The sequence below is a fragment of the Magnolia sinica genome, chromosome 7 (genome assembly GCF_029962835.1).
Source record: "Magnolia sinica isolate HGM2019 chromosome 7, MsV1, whole genome shotgun sequence".
Taxonomy (NCBI): Eukaryota; Viridiplantae; Streptophyta; class Magnoliopsida; order Magnoliales; family Magnoliaceae; genus Magnolia; species Magnolia sinica.
The window spans coordinates 49,658,004-49,676,961 of NC_080579.1; the positions used below are offsets into that span (position 1 = coordinate 49,658,004).

General features: G+C 45.9%; 1 protein-coding gene across 1 annotated transcript; it reads right to left on the reverse strand.

The window, feature by feature from the left end:
- Positions 1-477: 477 nt before the first annotated feature.
- LOC131251335 (uncharacterized) lies at positions 478-14,104 on the reverse strand. The gene is made up of 3 exons (XM_058252019.1): positions 13,747-14,104; positions 13,304-13,385; positions 478-791 (listed from the first exon to the last, which is right to left on the reverse strand). The coding sequence occupies exons 1-3, from the start codon at positions 13,861-13,863 to the stop codon at positions 625-627; spliced, it is 366 nt and encodes a 121-aa protein (XP_058108002.1). The 5' UTR covers positions 13,864-14,104; the 3' UTR covers positions 478-624.
- Positions 14,105-18,958: the final 4,854 nt, after the last annotated feature.

Genomic DNA, 18,958 nt, shown 5'->3' on the forward strand with positions numbered 1-18,958 from the left:
TCCTCCCATAGTGTAGGTGCTCGGAAGGTCAGCAGCTCGGTGAGGGTGGACCAGATTTTTGCATCAACACTTACTATTTTTTGCTGAAAACCATGAAGTCTAGTAAGAATGGTGACTGTCTATAAATAGTAAGTTTACTATTTATAGCAAGTCACATTTTTAGGGTTTTTGAGTTGGAGTTTAAGTCTAAAACTCCGTCCAAGGTTTTAGCTCATTATTTAAAGGGTTGAAATTTCATTTTTCATCATCAATTAATTTATTTCAAATTTATTAGAAATTACTTCTATTTTTATCCGCCGTGGGTTAGAGGAAGCTCTATGAAGAATCCAGAGAGCTCCGTAGATTCGGAGTAGTTATTCCCTGAGGAAAATGGTGATCGAACTCATCACGTTCCTCCCTGTGTCAATTATGGTTCCACCCTTAAACATTAGATAATATTTTCACAAGTGCTCCTAAATGGCTTTTAATAGCTCTGAGTAAGAAAACATAATTTCCTTAATGACCATTATGGAGTTAATGTACAACCGGTAACAGGTATAGCTATGCATTTTCTATCTGAAATACAATTGTACAACCAACAGATGCAGTAAACTTAAGATGTGCCACTTTCCAGATGATTGATAATCAGTTACAAGGAGGGAAAAATATTAGCATTTTCTTCACATCTTTTCTTGGGTTACGGTAGTTTCGGACCGCAGCAACTTCCATAGTCGATCCTCTAACTGCAGCAACTCTACAAGTGAGGGTTACCTTCTTCTCCAACAAATCCACCTCCATGGATTCAGCACCCGCTGTTCAAGAAACAAACCATGGTTACACAAATTTCAGCTGCCACAAAGTGCTAAGACTATATATCCACACTAGGAGGCAATTCATGGCATGTATGCAAAACAGGAACAGGTATGCCAGAGCAGAAACATTTGTTGGGTCAGGTCTATTTTGGAGATGCCCTGGCCTAAAAATCAAGGTGATGAACTGATCAAGTGGATCACCCAATAATGAGAAAATGGATAGTTAGAACAAAGATGACGAGCAAACTATATCCAGCTTACACTCACTAGTGAACCAGCCTGTTTTTTGGGCTAGGAAATGTTCGCAGTGGAGCCACCAACGAGGGTTTATTGGCATAGGTGCACGTATTGCCTCTTTAGTCTATCCTCCTTGTAATCCCTTATAACATTGGGGCTGTTTGGGAAGCCTAGAAATGGTAGATATCACATTGATTTCCATGAATATGGTGCTTTTGCTTATTATATTATAAGAAGTAGCTGTAGAAATTAATTGACATTATTATGCTTTTCATGAAAAAATTAAGTAAATTGATTTCTTCTATATATAAAAAAATCTAATACATGAGCAGTAGAAATTAATTATGATTATTATGCTTTTCCTTTTTAAAAAAAAAAAAAAAGTGGTGAATTGATTTCTTCTAAAAAGCTTAATACATGGGCATTCCCTCTCTTTAATAGAGACACCAACAAACCATTAAGGGCTCCTTTGGTTTTCAACACCATAAAGAGCTTCTTCCCAAGCAATGGCATAGATTACACACACACGTATTGATATTTCCATGGAGAATAGTTGTAAAACAATCCATGGAGAATAGTTGTAAAACAAACAGTGGACTGTGGATTCTTTTCCATAACTTTTCATGTTCATGTTTTTAATTTCCCAGGAAGGATTTCCATATCTATATTTTGCATTCTTCCTATCTAAACGTATGAAAATAAAAGCAATCAGAATTTATATTGTCATCTGTGATGGAAAAGGCAAGATATTCAACTCTAAACTGTTGCAACAACAAGGCAATTGAGATGGGTGGCTACACTCCAGCCATAGTTAATCAACACTCTTAAATGGAATTGAATCACCACTGTACATGTGGCATACAATTACTGCATCTCTGACCATCCAATTCACGGGCCTTATTTTGGATAGACAATAGACCAAAAACAACATTATTAGGATGATCTTAACCATCTGATTTCACCTATTCAATTATCGTTGACTATAATATTTCTAATCATCCATTCTTTCAGCTTGGATGGTTAAGATCATTCAGTTGGTGTGATTCCGGGTCGAGATTCCGTCAGTGATGCGCCTTGGGATTTGTATGATTTTGCGTTCATGTACATGTATGACATACATACCATCTTACTTCAAGAAACTGAAAACCAGCCAGGATAATCATCTCACATCAAATGTTCATTTGATTCGATTAATAATTTAATAGTCGAATTGGACCTGTTTAATAGATAAATGATTCATTTCCCTCACAGCAATACGAAGTTTTAAAATTCCTTGTCACATCGGGTCACTTGGAGAGTCCAATAGATCAATCCTAACCATCCATTTGGTCCAGTATACATTTAATGGTCTTCCATTGAAACACCCAATTTAATAGATGGTCCAGTCCATCTTTTATCATGACTATCCATTCTAGAAATCATGGATGGGATAATTAGGACTGATAAAAGTGATTCTTTAGAATGAATAGGAATCCATTATGGCCCAAAAATAGATGGTTCAGATTGCTTATTGGACACATTTTTTCATATAATCCTGACTGTCAATTTGATAGGTTATTGATCAGATGGTTATAATCATCTGACCAGTTACCGGAAAGAAATATAAATAAAAATTAAATTAGATTACTGAGAACAGACATGGAAGCAATTGACAATGTGTTGGTGGTTTTTGTGCTCGTCTTCAATTCTAAAAGATTATATATATATATATATATATATAAAGGAAAGGAAAGAAAGTGGAAAATCAAGTTGATACTGTTGATGAAGTTATCTGGTTCGCCCTCTAGGACCTTCGTGTACCTGCACAAAAAGAGGACAAAGGAGACCCTGGCTTAAGCAGGGGATCCTCCGATGCCAAAGTCAGGCCTGGATTCTGGGTCTAAGCGTATTGAGAGGTTTTTAGATAGAATTTTTTGCCTTACCCCACCAGACGAGGGAGGTCCTCCTTTTATAGCTACTGGAGCATTTATTTGTACGAGGATTCCTCTCCTAATATCGTGTGCGGGATCCTCTCCTGGTATCACGAAGACGGGATCGTGCCTATCCCCAGTCTTCGTCCGATCCCGTGAGCTTCGGGGTCGGGGATCTTGTCCCAGGATATTCGGGATGAGGCTTTATCTTGCGCTGGCCGATCCGATAAGAAGATCGGTCCGATGCATGCCCGGATTGCTGATGTGCAGTCCGAGCCGGCTCAACTCCTATCTCGGTTCAGTAAACCATGCCCCGGATCCGACACATCCAATGGCGACCGAGGCATAGAGTCCGAGTTTCCGAACTCCGTGTCTTTTGTCCCCAACAGTAAGCCCCCTTACTCCGTGTGTTTCATATGACACTTAGGAGTAGCGAGTTTTGAGTCGGTTCATAGCTCAGTCTGAGACAACAAGTAGTCATTTAATGCGTTCTGTGTCGCCTTTGACGGGAGACGGTTCAGTTTCTGACATCGCATGTGCCGTCAGCCGTCAAATCGCTCACCCCGCCAATGAGGGTTGGACACGTAGCAAGGGCATTATTGTCGTCAGTTAGACGTGCGCCACGTGTCGAGTGGGGGAGTCGATACAGGCGTCGAATCATTTCCCCATTAATTGCTTCTGCTACCTGGCAATCTTATAAAATGGTGGGGGTCCCTCATTTCGAACTTCTACTGCCATTCCCGCTTTGTTTTTCCTTTGGAGTTTTTTCGGTCTTGCGTCTTCTTCCTTTCCTCTCTCTTAACTGCCAGCGCCTCCTTTCGCCATTTCCGTTTTCCTTTCTTCCTCCGGTGAGTCTCCCCTTCCTCTTTATTTAGCGATAATGGCAGCTAGAGGTTCTCGAAGTCCCCAGGAGGGAGTGTCCGGAGATGAAGGCGAAGCGCAACGTTTTTGGAATGTTGCGGAATCGCCTTCCTTACTGACAGAGATAGCAGTTGATGCGAACACTGCTTTTCTTTCTGAGAGGGTTATTGAAGCTCCGGCGGAGCGCCCTGCTTCCGTTGACCCTTCTCGTGGTGGGTCGTCTTTATTGACCCGCCCGGGAAGGCCTAATTTTCCAAGGGGCATGGAGGAAGAAGAAGAGGAAGAAGAAGAGATGTTGATTGCCGAGGGAACCTCTGGGTCAGTTCCTATTGATGAGTCGGCACACGCCGAGTCTAAAGGAGAAGGATCGGGGGATGATCTAAGCGGCCCGGTTCCTTCAGTTTTGACTGAGGCGGATTTAGACAGAATCCGAATCGGGTATCACATCCCCGAATCGGTTATCACCTATCTCCCCCGTCCGAATGACTTGCCGGATCATCCTCCTGCTGGGGCGGTCGCGATCTACCAAGTCTCAATGCAATGCGGCTTGCGTCTGCCCCTTCAGGCCATTGTCCGGGTAGTTTTATCTCGGATTCAGATTGCCCCGGGGCAAATAGTTCCGAATGGGTGGAGGAACTTATTCGGGTGCGCGGTGTTGTGGGCCGAGATGGAACAGCCACTGCTAACAGTTGACGAGTTTCTCCACTTGTACCAAGTGCGCGTGAACCCGAACTACCCCGGCTTTTATGTCTTCGCTGCTTGGCGGGGCGGAGGCGGCTCCCTGATAACTGACCCTCCCACTTCCAACAAACATTGGAGAGAACGTTGGTTTTGGGCCTGTGGTCGCTGGGAGACGGCTGAGTCCGGGTCCTGCGAGGCTCGTGTTCCTCGGGCGTTCCAGAGAGCAGGTGACTTGGGTCTTCTCCCTTGCCCTTTTTTATTTTCGTAATATTCTGAGTCTGACGGGCTTGTGTCTGGCAGATATTCCGAAGAAGCGGCCAAAGCTCGGCTCCAGTGCTTCAGCTCGGATCAAAGAGTTGAGGGCGTTGGATCCAGCAGATAGGTCCTGGAAGGTGCTTTTACAGCCGGAGCGTCTTCATCTCGCAGGTCTAGATTCGGCCGTCACAGGTAATTGAGAATGCATCTTCATGCATCTTCTGAATTTTCCCTGACTTACTTCGTTTTTTTTTTTTTTTTTTTTTTTTAAAGATTTGCCCGAAGCTCGACCCAATCTCAGGATTGCTCCCGAACCGGCTCCCTCGGAAATGACTGGAGCTCGTCCTCCTCTTAGGGCGGTTACGAAGTTAAAGGCTCCTCCGCGATCAGTTCTTCTGTCGGAGCCTCGGCCGCCGAAGAGGCAAAGAGTGGTGCGGAAGGAGAAGGAGCCTGCGAGTTCTTCTGCCCCTACTGTCGTCGTAATTTCTGACCCGGAAAAAATGGTGGAAATGACGGCGGCCGCAGCCTCGGAACCTCAGGCGGCACCCGACTCGGGACACGTTGCGACGGATGTTCCGAGACAGGAGGAAGAGGCTAGGGCTGCATCTTCCAGAGGGGAAGAAGAGACGAGGACTGCATCCTCCAAAGGGGAGAAAACGCATCAAGAAGGGTCGTCCGTCCTGCAGAAGGTGGTGTCGGGGATGGTTCCCTGGGCCTTAGCCCATGGGGGCGAAAAAGAGTTCATCAGCCTCTACAACGCCCCCTCATCGCAAACCGTCGGTCATGCAGCAAGGGTGCTTTTTGAACTTGCTCCCTGCTTGATTAAGGCCAGCAAGGAGTTATCTTCGACTCATCGGCTGCAGGCTCTTCTGTCGGAGGCCGAAGGGCGACGCGAGGAAGCCGAAACTCGGGTCGGCGTTCTGATAGGCGAGGCGGCCCTTGCCCGGAAAGCTGCCGAAGACGCGAAAGCAGAGGCGGCTTTGTCTAAGGGAGCCCTCGATGAAGCGCAGGCTGAGGTCGCTCGGGTGTCGGCTCTCCTTGCCAGAGCTGAGGAAGAGAACCGACGAGTTCTAGCAGCCCATGCTTCTTGTGCAGACGACTTGGCTCGGGCTAAGCTTGAGGCGGCGGAGCACATTCAGCAGGCCAACGAGAAGACTCGGGAGGTTGAGAAGGCTAGGGACCAAGCCGTCCAAGCTTTCCTTGAGTCAGCGGAGTTCGAGGATGAGAGGGACCGCTTGTTCCAGAGCGGATATTTGGAATGCGTCAACGATATAAAGAAATCTTTTCCTGACCTTGATCTCTCAGAAATCGAGGGAGGAGGAGCCTCAGAATCCGAGAATCCGGACGCCGCCGCTGAAGTCACTACCGGGGATGAGGCCGGTATATGCGAGAACGCTTCGGGTGCCGCTCCTACCGGAGGACAGTAGCCAGGGCCCCTTGTATTTTTTATTTTTATCGATGTACTCACATGTTGTATTCACATGCATGCGATTGATGAATGAAAGGAAACATTCAGTTTTATTCATTTGACTCGGCTTCAATCTTTCTTAGTTCAGAGTTTTTTAAATATTGAGTACTAAGGATAGTAAACCTTGAGGTGCTCAGCGTTCCAAGGATGAGGCAATGATTGTCCGTTTAGATCTTCTAGCCGATACGTTCCCGGTCGGATGGTGCCCGAGACGATATAGGGTCCTTCCCAATTGGGCCCCAACGTACCCGATCCTAATTCCTTGGTATTGGAAAATACTTTTCAGAGAACCATATCTCCCATTCGAAACCTCCTGATCTTAACTCGGGTATTGTAGAACCGAGCCACTTGTCGTTGCCGTGCCTCCGTGCGCAGCCGCGCCACTTCCCTTTGTTCGTCCAGAAGGTCAAGCCCGAGTGCAAGGAGTTCTTCATTTTCTTCGGCATTGAACGAAGCAATTCGAGCCGAAGGTAATCCGATTTCCACGGGAGTGACGGCTTCCGAGCCGTACGCGAGCGAAAAGGGGGTTTCTCCTGTGGCGGTTCGCGCTGTAGTTCGGTAAGCCCAAAGAATTTTCGGGAGCTCTTCGGCCCATGCTCCTTTGGCCCGGTCAAGCTTGGTCCGGAGATGTTGCTTGATAATCTTGTTAACCGCCTCAACTTGTCCATTAGTTTGAGGATGATGCGGTGAAGAATAGACGTTTCTGATTCCGAGGTTGTCGCACATCTCGCGAAAGCTCCTATTATCAAATTGCCTTCCATTGTCTGTAATAATGGTACGGGGTACTCCGAATCGGCAGATAATGTTTTTTCATACGAACTCGGTGATCTTCTGTTCGGTTATTTTAGCTAATGGCTCTGCCTCGGCCCACTTCGTGAAATAATCCACTGCTACCACAGCAAACTTCGTCTGACCTTTTCCCATGGGGAGTGGACCTACGATGTCGACACCCCACTGTGCGAAGGGCCAGGGACCAGTCATCGGCGTCAGTGCCTCGGGGGCTTGCCTCGGAATTGCCGCGAACCGTTGACATTTGTCGTATTTTTGGACGAGCTTGCGAGCGTCGTGTTGAATAGTGGGCCAGTAATATCCCTGTCGTAGGACCTTGTGGGCGAGAGACCGCCCTCCAGAGTGATTTCCGCAGATTCCTTCATGGATTTCACGTAATACGTAGTTCGCCTCACTGGGTTTGAGGCACCACAGCAACGGAGCGTAGTAACCTTTCTTATAGAGGGTTCCGTTGAGTATGGTGTAACGGGAGGCTCGGATCTTAATTCGTCGAGCCTCGATACGATCTTCAGGCAACTTATTGGCGGATCGGATTGATCCAGGAAGGTTCCGAGTCGATCATATTGATGGCCCCGCTAATTGGTTCATTTATACTCGGCTTATCGACGTATTCGACAGGGACGGATCTGGGTATATCATCTTCATCGGCGAAGGCGAGCTTTGCTAATAAATCGGCCTTGCCGTTTTCTGTACGAGGGATCCGAGTAACGCGACAGAGTCGAAATCCATTGATAAGTTCTTTCGCTTTCTCCATGTATGCTCTTAATTGGTCTTTCCGTGTCTGGTATGCACCGGTAATTTGATTAACAACCAACTGAGAATCGCTGAAAACACTTTGGTGCGTGACTCCCATGCTAGCGGCGAGTCGGAGGCCGAGTAGCAACGCTTCGTATTCTGCTGTATTGTTCGACGCTTGGAATCCAAGTCGTAAGGCATACTGCATATAGGTATGATCGGGGGTTTCCAGCACAATCCCAGCCCCACTTGCCTTCGAGTTGGAAGAACCGTCGACAAACAGTTTCCAGGGAATAGGGCAGGGTAAGGTCGGGGGAGCGGTTGTTGTTGGAACTACAACATCCTTTGGCATATCGTTGACCGGGAGTTTGGTTGGTGGTGTTCCCTCGGCAATAAAATCAGCTACGGCTTGCCCTTTGATTGCTACCTTCGGTCTGTATTGAATTTCAAACTCACTCAGTTCGATGGCCCACTTTGTGAGTCGGCTGGACGCTTCTGGTTTCTGCAATACCTGGCGAAGCGGAAGATCGGTCATTACGACGATGGTATGGGCATGGAAATACGGCCTGAGTCGGCGAGAGGAAGTTATTAAAGCGAGGGCCACTTTTTCCAAGCTTGGGTATCTCGTTTCTGCTGGCAATAATGCTTTGCTGACGTAATAAACCGGCAGTTGCTTTCCTTCGGATTCTCGTATCAAAGCCGAGCTAACCGCTGCCTCGGATACTGCTAGGTAAAGGAGCAGGGACTCCCCTAGTTCGGGTTTTGATAAGAGAGGTGGAGACCCGAGATACGATTTTAATTGTTGGAATGCCGCTTCACATTCTTCCGTCCAACCCATTGTTTGTCTTCCTTTCAACTGTTTGAAGAAAGGGAGACATTTATCCGTGGCTTTGGATAGGAACCGATTAAGTGCTACGACTCGTCCAGTCAACCTTTGGATGTCCTTAATGGTTTTAGGGGATTCCATATCAATCAAAGCCTTTATCTTCTCAGGGTTTGCTTCTATTCCTCGCTGACTAACCAAGAAACCGAGAAACTTTCCAGAGCCCACCCCAAAAGCGCATTTACTCGGATTCAGCTTCATCCGAAACTTCCGTAGGATGAGGAACATTTCTTCCAAATCATCCACATGATCCGCCGCGTGTATACTTTTGACGAGCATGTCGTCAATGTATACTTCCACGGTTCGGCCTATGAGCCGAGCAAAGATTTTGTTAACTAATCTTTGATAAGTTGCGCCGGCATTCTTCAGGCCAAAAGGCATCACTCGGTAACAATAAAGGCCTTTGTCGGTGACAAAGGTAGTTTTTGATTTATCTGTTTGATGCATTACAATTTGATTATACCCTGAATATGCATCCATGAAGCTAAGGAGCTCATGCCCGGCGGTACTATCTACTAACTGGTCTATCCTTGGAAGCGGAAAGCTGTCCTTCGGGCAGGCTTTATTTAAGTCAGTATAATCGATACAGACTCGCCACTTCCCGCTGGATTTCTTTACAAGCACGACATTCGCGACCCATTCTGGATAGTGTATTTCTTCTATGAAATTAGCCTAGAGGAGTTTATTGACTTCTTCTTCAATGATGACGTATCGTTCAGGGCCGAGCGGTCGTCGCTTCTGTCGGATCGGTCGATATGATGGATCGATGTTGAGTCGGTGAGTCATCACAGAGGGGTCGATCCCGGGCATATCTTCATGACACCAGGCAAATACGTCGGCGTACCTACGGAGCAGGGCTATCAACTTTTCTTTCAAGGGGGACTGTAAAGACGAGCCAATTCGTACCGTCTTGAATTCATCTGTCTCGACCAACGGAACTGAGATAAGATCTTCGACCGGCTGCCCTCGCTCATAATTCTCGCCCCGAGGGTCCAATGATTCGATCGTTGATATGTTGATCGGACTTTTGTCGACGGTTCCCTTTACAGCTATCATGTAACAATGCCTCGCGTCTTGCTGGTCTCCTTTGACGATTCCTACTCCCGACTCGGTCGGGAATTTCAGTGAAAGATGGTATGTGGATACCACGGCTTGGAGGAGGCTCAATGAAGGTCGGCCAAGTATTGCGTTGTATACTGAGGGTTGATCGACGACCAAGAAATCAACCATCATCGTCGTCTGATGTGGGGCACTACCAGCAGTGAGTGGTAACGAGACAATCCCTTCGGGCAGTACCTGTCCTCCGGAAAAACCGGTCAACGGGGTCCGAACTGGGCTTAGCATGGATCGTTCGATCGCCGTTTTCTCGAACGCCTGAGTAAATAACACGTCTGCAGATGACCCCGTATCGACGAGTATTCGGAACACTTTTCGGTTAGCGACAGTCAGGGTGACAATCAATGCGTCATCGTGGGGGTGATAGATGCCTCGGGCATCTTCCTCTGTAAACGAGATGCAATATCTTTCCCTTTTCTTCTCCTTTGGTGGCCGATCTATAATCATAAGCTCGGATTTAGGCTGATTGAGCTTCCTCGCGTGATTCCTTTGAGCATTGTTTGAGTCGCCTCCACCTCGCGGGCGGCCGATAATTGTCCGGATTTCTTCCATAGGCTGACTCTCGGTCGGACGTCCCTCAGCTATCCCAGCTTTAACCACATGCTCTTTGAGTCGGCCGCCCCTTATGAGTCGTTCGATCTCTTCCTTTAGGTGTCGGCAATCACTTGTGTTATGCCCGTGATCATGGTGATAATGGCAGTATTTATCCTTGTCCCGCCGATTAGGATTACTCCTGAGCTTACTGGGCCAGTTGACAAAGCCTTCGCTTTTGATTTCCATCAATACCTGTTCCTGAGTCTTATTCAGGGGGGTATATACGAAAAATCTTCGATCTGGCCGTTTGCCTGACCTTCGCTCATCATGCGCTTGATCATCCTTGCGTTTCCTTCCTCCGGCCGAGTCGGCTTCCTTTTTGGCCGACTCTTTTACCAAAGTTTTGGTTTCACGCAGAATTCGCGTTTCTTCGGCGTTTGCATACTTATCTGACCGTACCATAAATTCCGCCAGAGTATCAGGCGGAGTTTTGTCTAGAGATGCCAGGAATGGCTTATCTCTAACTCCTTGCATGAGCGCATTGAGAGCCGTTTCTTCTGAATGTTTTCAAACCTGAAGGGATTCGAAATTGAAGCGCTTGATATAATCTTTCAATAGCTCTCCCTGCTTCTGAACTATGTTGTTCAGATGTGCAGGGGGCTTCAATTTCTTTTTACCGCCGATGAAGTTTATGAGAAAGGCGTCGCTCAGCTCAACGAATGAGCTGATGGACTTTGGTTTCAACTGTTTGAACCACAGTCGAGCTACATCGGTCAATGTAAGAGAAAAGGCCCGACACATTACTGCATCCGAGGCATCGTGGAGTTCCATATAGGTTCTGAAGCATTCGATATGCTCCGTCGGGTCGGTCTTGCCGGTGAAAGGAGTGATTTGAGGTAAGCGAAATCTTTCGGGCAACCGAGCCTCCATTACCGAGTCCACAAAGGGGGACACCTTTGCTTCGGATCTGGCCGAGTACATATTCCGGTTATGCTTTATGTCTGCCATCTCTTTCGCCATTTCTTCCCGCACTTCTCTTTTAAAATTTTGAATATCGGCTTTCCAAGGTTCACTGCTCTCGGCCGTGCCTTCCATGGAAGGGCGGTTGCGCCTTCTTCGCTCTATCTCATGTCGAAGATCGGTCGGGGGCAGGGAAGCGTTGGCCGACTGCGCTGGAGATGGTTCTGACTCGCCTTGGGGTTGGCTCGGCCGCAAAGACTGCGGCGCGGAAGGTTGAGGATCCGCCGCAGGCGGTACGTGCGTTGTCTCCCCTTGAGGATGCGGGAGTGGCTGCATTTGCTGCTGATACATTCGTTCCAGCATCTGCTTCATCATGTTCATATCAGACCGGATTTCTTGAACCTCCTTGTCCAGCCGCCCGTCGTTGCGACCCCGCTGATTGTTGCTTGTCCTGGTCGCCCCTCGTTGGCGGTTGTTAGGTGGGTTCCGGGCTGCGGGGACCGCGACTGGACCCGCTGGCCCTGTAATCGCAATCTCATTCAAATCTTCTTCTGGGACCGTCCTTCTAGTCATCACCATGGAACTTAATATAGAGGTATGAGATGGTTCTTTGTACCGTTCCCACAGACGGCGCCAAACTGTTGATGAAGTTATCTGGTTCGCCCTCTAGGACCTTCGTGTACCTGCACAAAAAGAGGACAAAGGAGACCCTGGCTTAAGCAGGGGACCCTCCGATGCCAAAGTCAGGCCTGGATTCTGGGTCTAAGCGTATTGAGAGGTTTTTAGATAGAGTTTTTTGCCTTCCCCTACCAGACGAGGGAGGTCCTCCTTTTATAGCTGCTGGAGCATTTATTTGTACGAGGATTCCTCTCCTGATATCGTGTGCGGGATCCTCTCCTGGTATCACGGAGACGGGATCGTGCCTATCCCCAGTCTTCGTCCGATCCCGTGAGCTTCGGGGTCGGGGATCTTGTCCCAGGATATTCGGGATGAGGCTTTATCTTGTGCTGGCCGATCCGATAAGAAGATCGGCCCGATGCATGCCCGGATTGCTGATGTGCAGTCCGAGCCGGCTCAACTCCTATCTCGGTTCAGTAAACCATGCCCCGGATCCGACACATCCAATGGCGACCGAGGCATAGAGTCCGAGTTTCCGAACTCCGTGTCTTTTGTCCCCAACAGATACGATTGAGTTCTGAGTATTGACAAGAATAACTAGTTTTACAATCAATGTGTAGTGTGGATGTGTCAGCTGCAACACTTTGTAAAGCAAACAACTTCGATCCTCTGGTTGAATGAGATGGATGATACGCAGGCACTTAAAAATTGCTTAAAAACTGCATATATACATGTCATATAAGTAATTCAAATTAAACCGTCCAAATTATGTATAGTAGTTAAGATTTACTGCAAAATTAAAAATGACTTATTTGATTATCATACTATCATATTGGTTGACATTTTATTTGGCATTTTAAAATGAAAAATATCCAATGGACTTATATATTTATGAATAAGAGGTTAGGATATATAGTTCAACCAAACTGAATTTTTGGACAGTAATCAAGTCATAGTGGGTTGATATATGCATAGTCTAGAAAATCAGTGACTCGACTCGAACCCAAGCAAGTTGACTCGATCCATTTAAGAAATGGGTCGAGTAGCTATGTAAACTTGAACTATACAAGACTAGTTACGTCTCCCACTGTCGACTTGCTCCACTCACATTGACTCGGACCGAGTCATTCATACAATCACTTTGGTCTTTTTCTCTTTGGATAAAAAAGAGTGAAGAAACAAATTAATTGGTAACCAAGCATCTTTGGTGGAGAAAGCTTCTTAATTATTATATTTTTATTTTTGCAATTTTAATTACGTCACATAAAATATTTAATATTAATTATTATAAATGTATCTATATTTAATTCTTAATTATACAGTTGAGTTAAATAAAGACTTGGTCAGAGTCTTCAAGCTTAATCCACTCGGTGAACGAGTAGAGTCTGAGTTTCGAGTTTTGAAGTATGAATGCATACCACATCTGGAAAGAACATGAGATAGAAGCCTGAGAAAGAAAGCTTACTGCCTATTCTGGAAACAACACGAGCCAACCTCTTTTGGCAATCGACGCACCCCAAATCTGCTTTCAGAACAATCACCTGAACCTGCTCTACACACCCACAATTTCTTCACCATTTCTTATGTCTCAAATGCTACATTCAAGAGGTTAATTTTTTCCGTACAAGTGGCTCAAGGGGCTGGTGTAGTCGGATAATCTGAACCATCTATCTGGTGAGTCACACTGATAATGGGCAGCTGAACAAGAATCCCATCAAATGCTTTTGTCCCTTGATGGTGAACCACCAAAACCATGTTTGAAGTCTACGAAACGTACAAACAGGAAATTGAATGGTGCAACTTCCCAATACTGACGACGTCAACAACTGTAAGAAGAATAGTTCAGATTATCAATCCAACCAGCCACTTGGCCTTATCATGAGAGAGAGAGAAGGAAAGAGTACTAACACGAGGTAGTGTTAAAGATTCGACAGAAGCTAGGCTCGTTAGTGGGATCGATCTTCTCTTTGGTTTGTCGATGCCAACACCAGTAATCTTCTTCTTAAACAAGCCGAACAGCACCATAGCTCCGTTTTACTTTCTTTCTTCCTCAAGAAGAGCTCTATCTTTCGTTCCATCTATCTGGCTATGTATGTGCATTTTTTCAGACAGGCTGTCTATTTGTGCGTTGAGGAGGATGATCCAGAAACTGATATCGGAACTAGACGGATGGGCAATCCCATTCTCGTTAGAAGACCGCAGAAAGAAGGAGATAAGAAGAATTGGTAACTGCAAAGAAAGGGAAAGAGAGAAAGGTACGGAGAGCAAGTAGTTTTGGTGGAATATGCCACTAACCTTTTTGTTTACTTTCCCGTCACAATGATTGTAGATAGCTTTCTTAGAAGACTCCTTTCCAAGCTAGGCGGGACTATCTTAACTACCATCCAGCTTGTATTTCACTTTCTTAGATATGAGATATTATCCGGTGCGGACGCGGATTGCCGGATACGGATTGGCTACTCACCCTGCCATCAGCCCGGTGGCTGATGGTCGGTGCTCTGTGGACACCACCATGATGTATATGTTACATCCATGCTGTCCATCTATTTTTTTAGATAATTTTATAGAATGAGACCAAAAATGAGGTATATCCCAATCTCACATGGGCCACATTAGAGGAAACAGTGTTGAATGAACATTGACCATTGAAAACTTTTTGGGGGCCATAAAAGTTTTGGATCAAGCTGATCTTTGTTTTGACCCTTCATCTGGGTCTTTATGACCTAATAAACAGATTAGATGTCAAATAAACAGTATAGTGGGCCTTAGAAGGATTTTAATACTGGATATCCAATCGCTATTGTTTTCCTGTGGTGTGTTCCACGTGAGATTTATATCCTTCTCATTTTTGGAAGCAAGCCTTAAAATGATCCGTAAAAATGGATGGACGGAATGGATGAAACACATACATAATGGTAAATGCCGACGGAGGACATACCACCAGCCACCGAGTGCTTGAAGGTTTCAAGGCAAGCATTTCTTTCCCCATATTTTCCTCTTTTGGCAGTCATTTCTTTACCACTTTCCCCTCCTTGTATTCACTTAGTTTTGGAACCGCCTCATTTTTTGTCTCAGGTCTTAAAATGAGCTGTTTAAACATACGGACAGGGTGGCTTGAACAAAAACATCATGGTGGGCTCCACCCAACTTTCCAGCGCACGCAGGAACTTGATTCGAAGGCATTTCGCAGGCAATCCGCTTCCATCAGTATTGCCCAGATACAAACAATGTTTCACATCTTTAGGACATCTCACCTTTTCCAACGGTGGGTCTGTCCGTCGCATCAAGTGAAACATAAGCCTCGTTCATTCATGATGTTGGCGAAAACTGTATGGCCGGTTTGATTGTTGGCTGTCCATTCACATCGATGGTTTGGCACACCTGACGATCGGATGGGTTCAATTTTCATTTCATGGGATATTCATGGTAAGCCCAATTTCTTAGATTGATCGGATGTTCCACACGTGTACTAACTTGGCACAAAAAGTGTGCTGTACGATAAGCTTGTTGTACTGATGGTTTCTCTTTAAAAATTAAGTTAGAGATGGGGTATCTTATCCAGACTTTGGCAGCCACGTACCGTATCATCGACATAGCTGGGCATAGGACCGAGTAGGATCCGAAAGTTACCTGGCTGACCCGAACCCGATCCGATTGGAGACCGAGTCCGGGACATTTGACCCGAACCGATCCGTTGCATGATTGGCACGACCCAAACCGAGTCTGACTCGGTCAAGGAAATCGAGTCGGATCAGATTGGGTATGAATCAATTTTTTTAACAGTGAAAATCATTATCCTCGCTGCTATTTTCAGTGTGGTCCATTTGAGCTTTAGATATGATTCATTTTTTTTTCCCAAATGCTTTAAATAATCACGAAAATTTGATAAACAATATGGATATAATAAATACATCATTGTGGGGCCCACGTAATGTGAATCTCATTTGAGCCATTCGTACAACTCGGAGCTCGAGGAGTACAGCAGTGTTGACGTGCACAGCACGCTAACAGTTGTTACGTGCTGTGCACGAAAGTGTCGTGCATGGTGTAACGTTAGCAAGTTCTGTGGATCTCATCATGGGGTATGTGTTATATCCAAACCGTCCATCCATATGACGAGCTCGTTTTAAGCCTTGCGATGAAAAATAAGACAGATTTAACTATCAAGTGGACCACACTTAAAAAAGCTGTGGTGATTGAACATCTACCATGGAAACCCTTTTTAGATTAATTTGAAATTTGTTTTTCCTCTTAATACAGGCCTCTGTTACCTTATGAACAGATTGGATGGAAAATAAACTTTATGCTGGGCCCTACGAATTGTTTAATGGTGAAAATCATTCTCAGCTGTTATTTGTGGTGTGGTCCAGATGATCTTTGGATATGATTCATTTTTTGGATAATGCTTTATTATAATCTTTAAAAATATATGAACAGTGTAGATATGATAAATACATCACCGTGGGGCCATATAACTTTGATCTCACCGTTTGTACAACTCGGAGGTCAAGGAGCGTCAGTGCTCGTCTTCGCACGACACGTAGCTACAGCTAGCTACTGCTAGATTTGTGTGGTACATGGGCAAATCCTCTTACCGTAGTGAGTAAACTTTGTTTGGGCCCACCTTGAATGCATGTGGTTTATCCATGCCGTCCATTCATTTTTCCATATCATTTTAGTAGTTGAACCCAAAATTGATGAATATCCAAAGCTCAAGTGGACCATATGTAACGCCCCAAAAATCAGGGGTCAAGCAAAGCTCAACTCCTGAGTTCTAACGCATCACTTATACAACATAGATAATGATGTTTGAATGTTGACCATATTAGTGCCTTAAACATGAGTGAGATTACACTAAATCAACATATCAAACTCCAGAATTAAGATAATTAAGCAAGCGGAAGACTGGGATAGATTTACAAAATATATATCTGTTTCACAACCTCCAGAGTATGATCGTGCTATTGGGCTGAGTATATACATATGTTTGTTTTAAAATGTACAAAATATCGAAATGTAAATGTTCACTAATCCACTATCTCTGTAATCCCCGCGATCGCAGCCCTAGGTCTACATAGACCTGCCTGAGAGCTGAATGTAGGAGAACTCCTCTGCCTCATCGAAGAAGTCTGGCTCCATCATGAAAGCCTCATCACAACCTGCATCTAAATCAGGTTCTAGTTGTTGTTTTAAAACACCGTCCCAGAGTGGGAGTGAGTGATCAACTCAGTGGTACTATAAGGCAAAGGTTAACATGTTATCAATTCAGTCAAGCAGTAATGATAAAGCAGTACAACAGTCATATCCTAATTACTCTTGTTAATGCAGGAATGATATGCGTAATGATGCATGCCCTCGCTTGCACTCCCTGTTAGCCTCGTATCCTAAACCGTACCATTCTGTAGGCTTCCGTGGTCTTCCCAGTCAAATTTCGGCAACTTTCGACCCTTAACCGGCATTTGCGTGCGACCCTGCGTTACACGCCGTCAACATGAATCAACTCAAACCGAGACTTGTACCCTTGTGACCGCGCTCTCGCCGCGGTTCCGATGTCGCGTCTCACGCGCCGATCCGATACTCTGGCCAGGAGATGTGGGTCAGCGTTCGGTGCGAGGAAAATGCCGCGCATGTGAATTTTGAGAGAATCTCTACAATATATCACATCAATCAATCAACCAATCCATCCCATCACGTCAAGTACATGTCAAGTACACATCACCTCTCACCATTCCCCAAGCAACCCCTAAAGTCAAAAGTTTCTTACAAGCCCATACCCCTTCTTACACAATCTACCACAAAAGTCAAAAAAACTTCTTACAGATCCATCACCCACCACATCCATCACCCATCTCCCACTTTCTCTCTTTACAACCCTCTCTCTCTCTCTCTCATTTTCATTTCTTAAACTCTCTTTCTCAAGCTAGAAAACACCACACGTCCAAGCTCTTTCTCCTCCAAGAGAGCTTTGTGTATGGCCCACTTCCTACCCCCTCATATTCCATCTCAACCATCCAACTCCATCTCCTCCATTAGAATCGAAGTTAAGGAGCAAAGGAAGCCAAGGGAGCAAGAAGAAGGCGGTGGGTGATTTTAGATTTTTGTCTTTCATTCATTTGTTTGATTTAAGCGTCCATATCTATTGGGACCCACCTTAATGTAGGCTTTGTATCAAAGAGGGGCCCATAGTGGCGGGGCCCCTCCATCCTCGTCGATCTCTCTATCTTTCTCTCTCACTTGTGTATGATGGCTTGTGGCCCACCTTAATGCATGATATCATCCACCCTGCCCACCCATCCAAAACGGTGTGGCCCGCCTTGATCATGCCCTTTTATATAGGTGTCATCCATCCGTTTTATCTTGGTCATCCGGTGGGCCTGGATATAGGAGAAACACAATATTAGAGTGATGAAAACAGAGGGGCCATGACCATGTGGGACCCACCATGATGCTTGTGTTGTATGTACACTTTCCAGCGTCTAGGGACGCTTGACGTGCACTAAAAGTGAAGAGTGGACTGATGTGGGGTGCACCAACAGTGAAGTGTTAACTGACAGTGGAATGGAGGGTGCACCACAGTGAAGTGTGTGCTGATGGTGGGGCCCATGAGACCCATCCATGCCATCCACCCTTTTTGATGGGCCACACCATAGAGCATGTGTTTTATCCAACCATCCATCACCCGTGGATGGTGGGACACATGTCTGTGTAGGGCCTTCCTTGGTGCGTGTGCACACCCAAATCCCTAGCTCAACTGGCAGGCTGGGTGAAAGATACTTCGCTGCAATGCTGAGGTCTTGGCACGATTCCCTAGTGAGGGTGGCCTGCACGTGGGACCCACCTGAGGTGCCTACACGTGTGCAGTGCACTGGATGTGGGGCCCTCTACTGTATGTTTTGCACCACGCTGTCCATCCATTCATCTGACGAGCCCATGTGCACCACACCGTTCATCCACTTACTTGGGCCCACCCCACACGTGTGACACGTGTGAAGGTGGGACCCACCAGATGTATGTGTTTCTCATCCAGCAGTTCATTCATCAAGGATGGGACGGTGGGCCCCTGGGCGTATGTGTTTTGTTCAGCATCCAGATGGACGGCCTGGACGTTTGCTATTTTTTA

Bases quoted from the DNA above. Each gene is read 5' to 3' on its own strand.
- LOC131251335 (XM_058252019.1), bottom strand. From the start codon at position 13,863: ATGGTGCTGTTCGGCTTGTTTAAGAAGAAGATTACTGGTGTTGGCATC. The intron at 13,386-13,746 runs GTTAGTACTCTT...TGTGTAGAGCAG, and splicing joins AATCTTTAACACTACCTCGT to GTTCAGGTGATTGTTCTGAA. The intron at 792-13,303 runs GTAAGCTTTCTT...TTTCTTGAACAG, and splicing joins TGTTGTTTCCAGAATAGGCA to CGGGTGCTGAATCCATGGAG.